This window comes from Hypanus sabinus, chromosome 4 (assembly GCF_030144855.1).
Source record: "Hypanus sabinus isolate sHypSab1 chromosome 4, sHypSab1.hap1, whole genome shotgun sequence".
NCBI classification, from domain to species: domain Eukaryota; kingdom Metazoa; phylum Chordata; class Chondrichthyes; order Myliobatiformes; family Dasyatidae; genus Hypanus; species Hypanus sabinus.
Genome location: NC_082709.1, coordinates 53,660,472 through 53,673,311, shown reverse-complemented (window position 1 = coordinate 53,673,311; position 12,840 = coordinate 53,660,472). Strand labels below are relative to the sequence as shown.

The window sequence follows — 12,840 nt, the reverse complement described above, 5'->3', positions numbered from 1 at the left end:
TTCCACAGTATAAAATATAATGTATGTGCTAAGATTGTCCCTAATTTAAATCCCAACAACGGAAACATGTTGTAATTGATGCTAATCTTGAGTTTATTTCAGAAATGTGATGCTGTGAGAAAGAGAATACTGAAAAATGGAAGCTGTCATAAAATTTGAGCTCCAGGCAGTAGAAAGCATCATAATTGCTTTTAATTTTCATCATTTGTTCTGGATATTTTGAAGAGTGAATGATGAAGAGTCAATGATATGGCTTTAGCTGGCCTGACACTACTGTACATGCATCCTTGGCTTTCTACAGGAGTTTGCAGCCTTTGATTACACTACCACTGTTGTCCAGTCACTCTTTATTCTGGTGTGACTATCACCTCTGGTCAGAATCAGGTTTAATATTGCTGACATATGTTGTGACATAATTGATGACTTTGTACATAAGTTTGAGGATGATATGAAGACAGGTGGAGGGGCAGGTAGTGCTGAGAAGCCAGGAGGCTTCAGAAGGACTTAAATAGATTAGGAGAAAGGGCAAGGAAGTGGCAGATGGAATATAGTGTCAGGAAATGTATGGTCATGCACTTTGGCAGAAGGAATGAAAGCACAGGCTATTTTCTAAATGGGGAGAAAATTCAAAACTCCGAGATACAAAGAGGCAGGGTTAGCTTGTAGGTTTAGTTGGTGACGAGGAAGGCAAATTAAATAATAGATTTCATTTTGAGAGAACTGGAAAATAAAAACAAGGATGTAATGCTGAGGCTTTATGAAGCATTGTTGAGGCCTCAACTTGTAGGTATTGTGAGCAGTGTTGGCCCCCTTGTCTAAGGAAGGAATTAGAGTCAGGTTTAATATCATGGACATGTGTCGTGAAATTTGTTGTCTTTGCGGCAGCAGTACAATGTAATACCAGATGATAATACAGAAAAAGACAGTGAATTACAGTAAATATATATATATTTGTTAAAATAAATAAGTAGTATAAAATAAAACTTTAAAAATGTTGTATGGTCATTTTCATTGGCTCAATATCCATTTGGAATCAGATGGCTCATTCTTTCCACTTCAGATTGCTTTATGAGGATCAGATTGTATTCCCTCATCTTACCCTTTCTGAAGTCCACAATCAGCTCCTTTGTCTTACTGTCATCGAGTACAAGGTTGTTGTTGCAACACCACTTAACTAGCAGATATACCTGTACACCCTCTCATCATGATCTGAAATTGGCCAGCAATAGTTGTATTGTCAGCAAATTTATCAATGGCATTTGTGCTATGCCTAGCCACACAGTCATGGGTGTAGAGAGAGTAGAGCAGTGGGCTAAGCACACATCCTTGTGATGTGCCAGTGTTGATGGTCAGCGAGCCGGAGATGTTATTTGTGATCTGCCCAGAAATGTCATTCATCCCTTTCACCTATCATTTATATATTTCAGAAATGCAACATCATTTTCTTCACAAGGACACGTTCTATGTTCTTTGACATCCCTTCAAATCAGTGTTTCACTTTTCAACCATTCCATTGTCTCTCAGTGATTAGACTGCTTGTTTAGCATCCTGATAGGATGAGCAAATATTTCCTCCAACAAAAATAGGTGGCTTAACTTGTGTGGCTACAGAACTGCATGTCAGTCAATGCTATAAGCAGCACTAGGGCCACACTGTATTGGCTTCCTTCCTGTTTACTCTGTATACCTTGGACTTTAGATAAACACTGAGACACGTCATCTGCAATAATTCTCCGATGGCTCAGCAATAGTTGGATGTATAAAGGGGAGGACGGGAGGATGAATACAGGGCACTGGTGGAGGACTTTGTCAAATGGTGCAGGCTGAATCATCTGCAGCTCAGTATCAGTAGGACAAAAGGCATGGTGATGGACTTTAGGAAGACTAACCCTGCTCTGCTCCCTGTTACTGTTGATGGTGAGGACATGGATGTGGTGAGAACCTACAAGTACCTGGGTCGCACTTGGATGACAGACTTGAGTGAAGCACCAACACAGAGGCTGCGTACAAGAAGGGCCAGAGCCGCCTCTACTTCCTGAGGAGACTGAGGTCCTTTGGAGTATGCAGGCGTCTCCTTCACATGTTCTACCAGTCTGTTGTCACCAGTACAACCTTCTAACACAAACAAAAGAAAATCTGTAGATGCTGGAAATCTGAGCAACACACACAAAATGCTAGAGGAACTCAGTAGGCCAGGCAGCATCTATGAAAAAAAAGTACAGTTAACATTTTGGCCCGAAACCCTTCAACAGAGAAAAAAACCTGAGGAGTAAATTTAAAAGGTGGGGGGAGCGGAGAGATGTGAAGGTGTGCTCGGGCAATGTCATCAACACAGGTGATGCCAACAGGTTCAATAAACTGATTAGAAAGGCTGTCTCTGTTATAGGAGTCAAACTGGACACACTGGAGGCTGTGGCAGAACAAAGGACCCAACCAAAAATCCTGGCAGCACTGGAGAATGTTTCTTATCCTTTGCATGTCACCTTGGCTGAACAGAGGAGCATTCATAGTAACAGAGGAGGACAACTGCGCTGCTCTGCAGAGCGCGAAATGAGGTCATTCTTACTCTCGGCCATACAATGAGTCAACCAGTAGCTGGGAAAGTAATGACCCCTCCTGTTAGACAATTTGAGGCAACTTATTTTATTCTTTCTTGCTTCTCTTCTAATATTTGTATATCTGTGCATGTATAATGCTACTGTGACATCGTAATTTCCTTTGGGATCAATAATGTATCTATCTATCTATCTAATTACTGGAGGTGCTCCCTCATGGTGCCAGACAAGTAGGTTCAGCCCCAGCCTCTGGTGCTATCTGTGTGAAGTTTGGCTTTTCTATTGATATGCTGGCTTCCTCCCACATCCCAAAGTTGGTATGTTAATTGCCCACTGCAAATTGCCCCTATTGCGACTGGTAGAATCTGGGCAAGTTGATAAGAACACGGGAGAATAACTGCACATTGAGCAGTGGCCGTTTTGAAGCCTGAGAAGGTGTAGCTCACCCAGGTTTGCTGACTGAGGAGAAAAGGTGGCAGCTCGTGAAAGCCTGGTGCTTTGAGCAGCATCCAATTCAGAGATTGGAAACCTTAGAAGATGTAGCTCACTTAGGTTTGCTGATTAGTAGAAAAGGTGGTTCGGTGCTTTGAGAAATGGCCAATCTGTTTTCAGGATTTACTGGCAAGAACAAATGAAAGTAAGGCAGGCCGAGAGGAGTAGCGTTGTGGGAGCAGCCTTTCTTCACGTAGGAAAGAGTTAGAGTGGGTTTTTGAGGCTTTAGCTCTTCCAGGCGTCAGCAGGGAAAGGCTTCAGTGAGAGAAGGCAATAAAAGGTGAAGGTAGAGTTTTTTTTTCTCTTCCCCACAGTTTGTTGCTTTTTCTTCTCTATAGTTGCTCAGTTAGGAAGGTGGAGATGCCAGGAAGGATAGCGAAATGCTCTTTTTTTTTGGACCTCTAGTGTCCCTGACGACTACACCTGCAAGAAGAGCATCCAGCTGCAGCTTCCAACACTCCGCAGTAAAGAGTTGGAGCTGGAACTGGATGAATTCTGGATCACTCGGGAGGTTAAAAGGTGATAGCTAGGACATAAAGTAACACACAAGGTGTAGAACGCAAGAAACTGGGAAGGGGAAAGGGGTTAAACAACCTGAGCAAAGTACCCCTGTGGCCATCCCCCTCAACAACAGGTACACCACTTTGGTTACTGTCGTGGAGAGATGACCTAGCAGAGGCAAGTCACAATGGTCAGGTCTCTGGTATTGAGTCTGGGTCTGTGACTCAGAAGGGAAGAGAAAAGAAGAGACAATCTGTAATGATAGGGGACTTGTTAGTTAGGGGAACAGAAAGGAGATTCTGTGGAAAGCTTTCTGGATGGTATGTTACCTCCTGGGTGCCAGGGTCCAGGGCATCTCAGATCGAGTCCTTAGCATTCTTAAGTAGGAGCAAAGCAGCCAGAGATCATGGTCCAGGTTGTTACCAATGACGTAGGTAGAAAGAGTGACAAGATACTGCAAAGTGAGTTCAGGGAGTTAAGTGCTAAGATAAAGGGCAGAACATCCAGGGTTGAGATCTCAGAATTGTTACCAGTGCCACATGCTACTGAGACCAGAAATAGAAAGATTATACAGTTGAACATGTGGCTAAAGAGTTGGTGTAGGAGGGAGGCCATACGATTTTTGGATCATTGGGCTCTCTTCCAGGGAAGGTGGGACCAATACAGAGGAGATGGTTTTCACCTGAACAGGAAGAGGACTAATATTCTAGCAGGAAGATTTGCAAGAACTGCACATTCGGGAAAGAAGGGTTTAAATTAGAGTTGGAGGGGGTTGGCAGCCAGAGTGTCTAAACAGATAGTGGAGATAGAAATTGTTAAGACCTCAGACAAAGTCAAGAATGAAAAGGTTCAGCATGATGTGACTAATGTCCTGAGCTATGTATATTTCAATGCAAAAAGCATCGTAGGAAAGGCAGACTATGCTCAGAGCTTGGATCAACAACTGGAATTGTAGCCATGAGATGCAGGATGGCAGGGCTAGCAGCTCAAAATTCTGAGGTTCCGTTATTTTAAACATGACAGAGATGGAGGGATTAAAGGAAAAGGGATGGCATTACTAGGCAGGGAAAATGCCACGGCAGTGTTCTGTCAGGGCAGGACAGAGAGCTCATCTCGTGAGGTGCTATGGGCGTGTTACGGAATTCCTGTAACTGGATCACTTACCAGCAAAGATCGAGAGGTCCGTTGAAGTCTGATGGTACTATTTTTAGAAGTCTTTATTTATAAAGGGGCACAAAATAAGATTAATACAGACATTCAGATAATATACGTCGTCAATACTCAATCTAAAAAACGCAGGTATAATACTAATCATCAATTAAGCAATAGCTCTATCGTTTGGCTAGACCGGGGGTCGGCAACCTGCGGCTCCCGAGCCATTTGTGGCTCTTTCACCTCTGTGCTGCGGCTCCCTGTGGCTTTGGGAAATAATTGGTCAGTATTTAATTAAAATGTATTTTATGTTAGTTTGTTAGCTTTTGAAATGTAATTCTAAATTTGAAGATTATGGTGATCTTGTACAATCTAAGTGTGGCGACACATTTCCTCACAATTAGCCAGCATTCCGGCTAAGGGAGATAGCCTACGGGGGTTTGTGAGTACGCGTCTTTTGCAGCATCTGCGTCCATGGGGGCTGGGTTGAGGGAGGCTTAAAAGCAAGGCTGTTTAGTTCGAATAAAGTTATTCGACTGCAGTTTACTGACTGCGTGAGCACACCGCTACAACGTGTTTTTATCGCTATTAATATACGTCACCACTGCCAATACCTGACACCCGCCAGTGCGCGATTTCTTTAATTTTTCGATCCAAGGTAAGCCAACTATGGAGAATTCTAAAAAAAGAAAAGTGACTGAAGAAAACAGAACGTTTAATGATACGTGGACAGATTCATTTGCTTTCACTGTTGACGAGACTGGTTTACCGGTATGCTTAATATGCAATGAGAAACTAGCAAACAACAAAAAGTCAAATGTCGCAAAGCATTTCCAGAATAAACACGCAGCCTTTGCTCAAAAATATCCGGATGGAGATGAGAGAAAAAAAGCCGTTTCGGAACTGATGCGGAAGGTTGATCTGAGCAAAAATCATTTCCAGAAATGGATGAAGTCTGGAAAATCAACGACATACGCCAGTTATATTGCCGCTCAGGAAATAGTCAGGCACGGGAAGCAGTTTACAGATGGTGAATATATAAAAGAATCTTTCATTAAGATTTCAGAACATCTATTCACGGACTTTAAAAACAAGAGTGAAATTGTGCAGAAAATCAGGGATATGCCCCTCTCTGCAAAGACTGTCAAAGACAGAACCATAAAAATGGCAGAAGACATCACAAGACAGCAAATTAAAGACATCAATTCAGCTGTGGCCTACTCGATTGCCTGTGACGAGTCTAAAGACAAAGGTGATATTGAACAAATAGCGTTGTTCTGCCGGTATGTAAACTCTGCCGGGCCACAGGAAGAACTGATTGAGTTGATACCTCTAAAAGACCAAACACGGGGGGAGGACATCTGTGAGGCTGTCTTGAATTGTTTAAGAGCCAAAGGAATAAAGACCACCCATCTGGTGTCAGTAGCTACTGATGGGGCACCGAATATGACGGGAACGCACAAGGGATTTGTGGCTTTACTGCAGAAGTCGCTGGACAGAAAGCTGCTGACTTTTCACTGCATCTTGCACCAAGAGGCACTGTGCGCTCAAACATTTCCTCCGGAATGCACAGAAGTAATGGATGTTGTCATTCAGATTGTCAATAAAATAATGGCAAAAAGTTTAAATCACCGTCAATTCCGTTTGTTACTGGACGAGCTGGAAAGCGCATATTCTGATCTCCTGCTGCACAACAAAGTCCGGTGGCTGTCCAAAGGGGAGGTGCTGAAACGCTTTGTCGCGTGTCTGGAAGAAGTGAAAACTTTCCTGGGCAGCAAAGGGCTCACCTTTCCTGAGCTGGAACAGCCAGAGTGGCTGGAAAAGCTACACTTCATGGTAGACATGACAGCGCACCTGAACACGCTGAACACAGCTCTTCAGGGGAAAGGACGTACAGCCCTACACATGTTGGAGGATGTTTTGGCATTCGAGCGCAAGTTGACAGTGCTTGCCAGAGATTTACAGAAAGGCACTTTGTCTCACTTCCCCAATTTGAGAGAGTTCAAACAAGGTCACGACATGATAATTTCGGAGTATTTACATTCTGCAATCATCGCAATGCAAACATCGTTTGGGAAACGCTTCTGTGAGTTCAGAGAGGAAAAAAACACATTATCCTTCCCGGTCACTCCCTTAAGCATCGATCCTTCCCTACTGAATACGACTGCATTGGCAGGTGTGAGTCAACCTGATCTTGAGATGGAACTGGCCGACATAGCCGACAAAGACATATGGGTGTCCAAGTTTAGACGCTTGACAGCAGACCTTGAAGATGTTGCCCGTCAGAAGGCCGTTCTTGCTCAGAATCACAAATGGAGTGATATTGAAAACCTTCTAAAACCGGACAAACTTGTGTTCGAAACATGGAATGCTATGCCCGACATTTATGTAAACATGAAAAAGTATGCGCTTGGAGTCCTGTCGATCTTTGGATCCACATATGTATGTGAGCAGGTGTTCTCCAACATGAACTTTATTAAAAACAAACATCGCGCACGCCTCACAGATGACAGCTTGCGATCCTGTGTAAAGATGAAGGTGACGTCATACAGCCCTGATGTGCAGACGCTGTGCGCTGAGGTCCAGGAGCAGAAATCCCATTAACCAAGTATGATAAATATTTTAATTGCCTATTATTTTATGTATATTCATATTTTTTCATTGTTCAGTGAAATAGTCCTTTTATTTTTCAGGCTGACAGCTGGCTGACGTTATTTTTGGTTTGCTGCTGGCGGAAAATTTAAGTTCGGCGTTTTTCATAAATACAAGAAGGACTCAAATAGACATTGAGTATTTTACTTAAAAGTAACTTACAACCCAACGTAATTTTTTCGGAGTTCAAAATGTTTTTGTTGCATGCAGAAATGTAATTTCGTTTTCTCTGCAGGAGTTCATCAATTTCATAAATGCAACACATTATAGTTTGTTTATACATAGCATAAAGGCAAAAAAACGTTGTATGCAGTGTTATTTCATTTTAAATGTCAAACGGGTTTTGCGGCTCCCAGTGTTTTCTTTTCTGTGGGAAACGGGTCCAAGTGGCTCTTTCAGTGGTAAAGGTTGCTGACCCCTGGTCTAGGGGATATTGCATTGTCCAATGGAAAGATAAAAGTCACTGTCCTTTCAAGCTGCAGCTCTTTGGGTTTAAGAGAGACAGTTTTAAACTTGCCCGTTTCTTTTATGAGGCCAATCCGTTGAGTCGGGGGAGTTGGTTCCCCGTTGTTAGTTCCAAGTCGTTTTCCGTGGTACCAGCCACCAGCCCCCAGGCAAGGGAACCGAACGCACGTGGCTTCCTTCAAATGGCTTCCCGCTATTACGGGATCGCTAGCGTTTCTTCTGGTGCGTCTGAAGGGGTTGTTCCCCAGACCCTCTTTTATACTTCCTCACGGGGTCTCAGATGTCAATCAGGTTGGGATGATGCAATCCCTCTCTCAACCAGCCCACTCCGGTCATCCCCTGAGGGGCTTCAATGAATAGTACAGTACTCAATACTCTCATTTCCTGGGCCTCCTGACCCAAATCAATAGTGAGCTTGCGATTCCCCGCACTCTTCGGCCCCTCAGAGCTGTGGTACATTCATAACACCCCCTTTCTTCAAAGTGTTTTCACCAGCGGTGAAAACGAAGTAGTACAGATTCTTACAGGATTTTAGAATCTAACACAATACAAAAGCTTTTCCTTTTCACTACAGAGTAATACAGTTATACATTCAATTCAGCGTCTAAACAGTTAACGATTACAGCGTCACTTCCTTTTATATCTTAACATCTTGTACCTTACTAAAGTCCTGTAGCATCAGACTTCAATTTAATAACCACCTATTTTTTTTCTTCAGCAACAAAAACTAAGGAGTTGTGATCTTAGCTTACGTGCATCTACAAAAGTTTATGTGAATACTAATCTTTTCGGTCGTTTTCAACTTAACAGGCAGGCTTCCAAGGGGGCTGTCTTTATTATGCACAGGCTTTGTTATTTAAAAATGTCGTCCCCCTTAACCGTCGCCTCTGTTCCGGGGAATTTGAGTAAGGGGGTGAGATAAACCTTCGCCTGCCTGTTCCATAGGAATTATTTTATCAACACCGTGTCCCAAACTTAGCCCATCTTCTGAATTTCCACCCACCTCTGTAATTTTACACAGGTGGCTAACCCTCTCGTCAGGACCCTTCAGACTATTGGTTTTTAATTCGAACTCTTTGTTCAAGCAGCATTTCGAATTCGGCCTCTTCACACCACATCCTGGCAAAACAATAGAGTGGGGGGCCCCGCTATCTCCCGGCTTACTCTGTAAGCGATCTGTCGGGTTTCTTCATTCAATTTGGGAACTGCAGATTTCCCGTTTCCTTCAATGATAATTCTTATCTCCCCATTCTTAAATTCTGCATTAACTTTGAACACACGTTCGAGCACAAACACCTGGGAACTCTCACTTCCCACGGTTACCAAGGTTAACCCTTTTTCCACTGAACCAAGTCTATCGGACCCACAAGGACAGCCGTCCCATTCTACTGAATCAAATACCTCAGACTTTTTCTGAGCTCCGTTACTAGGTTCAGTACCACGTGCATCCTCATCTTGGACACACTCAAACAGGACATTGGCCTCTTTCAGGCTTTCAATACCTGTACCCTTTTCAAATTCTAAGTTCCCCTGATCCTCCCAGGTACTCTCTGGGCAACTCCCTTCCGGAGTAAACTCAACCCCGCGGGCTGAAACAACCTCATCTGCCAACCCAGCAGACTTCTTCAAGGTAAGGGCACCCTTTTCATCTAGGGCTGCCCTCATTTCATTATCGGGAACACCTTTAGAATTTTCAACTTCTTCAAACAGTTCTGCCAAACTAGACAGATCATCCCTGTCCAACTCTGGACCTCTTAACTGCTCTATCAGTTCCTCATCTTTATTTTCTGCCTCTAGGACCTTTCTCCTCGCTAAGGGCAGATCTACCTCCACTCCCTTACCCTCTTCCACTTTACTACTCTTCGTTTTACCACTCTCTAAACCCTCGTGGTACAGGGTCGGTAGAAACGTCACGGCCAAATCAAAACTGGCCAGATTTAAACCGCTCTCGTTCTCAGCTGCCTTTCTCGACAGGCTGTGAGTGACCACGCATGCGGGATAGATCTAGGACTCTAGGGGCGGAGCCTCAACACTCACTGGCCGGCTGGTCCTCGTCATGGCTGCCCAAACCTTACCACCTGCTAAATCGTTACCGAGAAGGACGTCCGCGTCAGTTCTCGGGAATTCTGATGGCACCCCTATTTCAACGGGTCCAGATACCAGCTAACAATCCATAATGACCTCATGTAAGGGCACCATTTCTATCCTTTTACTTATTCCCTTTACAGCTACCATTCTCGTCTTTCGACCAAACTCTAGTACCTTACTGCTGATCAACGACAGCTCAGCCCCCGTGTCTCTCCAGATTCGTACGGGAATTGGTGGGTCTCCCTCCCTCACAGCCACGGTTCCGTGTGACAGACAAGTCTCTAACCCTTCTCGTACTCTGTCTACCCGGGGCTCTCTTGTCGATCTACAGATTACCATGGCATATCCGAGAGGGACTGCTGCTTTCCCTTTTCCCGTCTCCCTCCTCGGGTCAAAGCACCGAGACGCAACATGCCCACTCTTCCCACAATTAAAACAGGTCAAGCCCTGAAATCTCTGGCCGTCTGGCCTTTCCCCCTCGACCTTACCACTAGCTCCCGGCGGGACCTCTGCCTCAGCCGGTGGACTTTCTCGATAGTTCCCACAGTCTCTCTGGGTACTTTTATTCAAGGAAAACTTTGTCTTGTGGGTTAGGGCATATTCATCTGCAAACCTAGCAAATTCGTAGATGGACTTATTCGGCTTCTCATTCAGATACGTCTGGATATCCTCCAAAACACACCCTTTAAATTCCTCAATCAGAATTAACTCCCTGAGACGCCCATAATCTTCTCCCACTCTCTCTGCGGTGCACCACCGGTCCAAGAGCACACCCTTCTCACAGGCAAACTCGGTATGCGTCTAATTCCACCCTTTCTTTAAACTTCTAAACTTTTGTCTATAAGCCTCAGGTACTAGCTCATAACCCTGGAGAATGGCCGCCTTTACTTTGTCATAACTCTCCTCCTCTTCCTCCTCCATGTCCAACGCCGTATATGCCCGCTGTGCCTTCCCCGTTAACACACTTTGTAACAACGCCACCCACCGACCTTTGGGCCACTTCTGATTCACTGCCACCTTTTCAAAAAGCATGACGTAACTATCGACGTCTGTTTCCTCGAACAGAGGTACTAGCCTCAATTCTCGACTAACATTGAAATGCTCCTCTCGGTCTGACCCCTGACCGCGTTGCTCTTGATTTAACTTCTCCATCTCCAAGTCATGTTTCCTCTGTCTCTCTGCCTCCCTCTCCTTCTCAGCCCTTTCCTTCTCCTTCTCAGCTGCTTCCAGCTTTTTTAACTGAAGTTCATGCTCTCTTTGCTTCTCAGCTCTTTCCTGCTCCCTTTTCACCTCTAATGCCCTTAGCTGGAGCTCCTGATCCCATTTCACCTCTAACTCCTTTAGCTGGCACGCTGGCTCCCTTTGTTTGTCGGCCCGTTCTCTCTCTCTCTCTTTCTCGGCTGCTTCCAGCTGCTTTAACTTAATTTCATGTTCCAACCTTAATTTCTCCAACTCTAACTGAGCCGTCCCACTAGCTGGTACCTTTTCAGGGATATTTTCCAATACCTCAGCTGCAAACACATTCTTCTCGATGTAATACTGAGTTATGGCTCTTTGCATCTCCCGCTTTTTCATTGACGACCTCACCTCTGTGAGGTTTAACCCCTTCACCAAATTTACCAAGTCTGATTTGGTGTCTGCCTCTAGCGCCTCCAGAGTCGGGTTTTCTATAAATTCATCCACGTCCATCTTTGCTGGTTTCCCGTCTGGCTACCCGCGTACCAGATCCAAGTTTGGACTTACAAGCCCGATTCAGTGGCTCCCCAATTTGGTTTCAAATTTCGAGACGAGAACCCCAATTTTGTTACGAAATTCCCGTAACTGGATCACTTACCAGCAAAGATAGAGAGGTCCGTTGAAGTCTGATGGTACTATTTTTAAAAGACTTTATTTATAAAGGGGCACAAAATAAGATTAATACAGACATTCAGATAATATACGTCGTCAATACTCAATCTAAAAAACGCAGGTATAATAATAATCATCAATTAAGCAATAGCTCTATCGTTTGTCTAGGAGATATTGTATTGTCTGATGGAAAGATAAAAGTCACTGTCCTTTCAAGCTGCAGCTCTTTGGGTTAAAGAGAGACGGTTTTAAACTTGCCCGTTTCTTTTATGAGGCCAATCCGTTGAGTCCAGGGAGTTGGTTCCCCGTTGTTAGTTCCAAGTCGTTTTCCGTGGTACCAGCCACCAGCCCCTAGGCAAGGGAACCGAACGCACGTGGCTTCCTTCAAATGACTTCCCGCTATTACGGGATCGCTAGCGTTTCTTCTGGTGTGTCTGAAGGGGTTGATCCCCAGACCCTCTTTTATACTTCCTCACGGAGTCTCAGATGTCAATCAGGTTGGGATGATGCAATCCCTCAACCAGCCCACTCTGGTCATCCCCTGAGGGGCTTCAATGAATAGTACAGTACTCAATACACAACTTGGTCTTCTGGAGACAATGGCCATGTCCTGTAGCTTTACATCGCTATGGGGGGTGGGGGGGGGGGGAAAGAAATGTGACATCCTGCACATCTCTCTCTCATTTCCTGGGCCTCCTGACGCAAATCAATAGTGATCTTGCAGTTCTCACAAAGGAGGGGGCTACCCCGCACCCTTCGGACCCTCAGAGCTGTGGTACGTTCATAACAGGTGGAACTGAGAAATATGAAAGAAATAAGAAATCTTAATGGGGATATATTATAGACTACCAAACAGTCCAAGGATTTAGAGGAACAAATTTGTAAAAATATCATAGACTGTTCCAAGAATCATAAGATATAGCAGTGATTTTAACTTTATGCATATTGACTGAGAATCCCATACTGTAAAAGAATTAGATGGGATAGAGTTTGTCTAATGTTTTCAGGAAAGTTCAGAAAATCAAGAGGGCTAAAAGAAGGCACGAAGTTGTCTTAGGAGACAGGCTGGAGGAGAATTCTAAGAGCTT

At 44.3% G+C, this 12,840-nt stretch overlaps 1 protein-coding gene across 2 annotated transcripts; it reads left to right on the top strand.

The window, feature by feature from the left end:
* Nucleotides 1–4,902: 4,902 nt before the first annotated feature.
* LOC132392267 (general transcription factor II-I repeat domain-containing protein 2-like) lies at nt 4,903–7,450 on the top strand. Of its 2 annotated transcripts, none has more exons than XM_059966098.1 (2): nt 4,903–7,307; nt 7,393–7,450. In XM_059966098.1, the coding sequence occupies exon 1, from the start codon at nt 5,369–5,371 to the stop codon at nt 7,301–7,303; it is 1,935 nt and encodes a 644-aa protein (XP_059822081.1). In that variant the 5' UTR covers nt 4,903–5,368; the 3' UTR covers nt 7,304–7,307; nt 7,393–7,450. The 2 variants fall into 2 exon arrangements, with proteins under 2 accessions (XP_059822081.1, XP_059822082.1); XM_059966099.1 differs by having other exon boundaries at nt 7,377–7,450.
* Nucleotides 7,451–12,840: the final 5,390 nt, after the last annotated feature.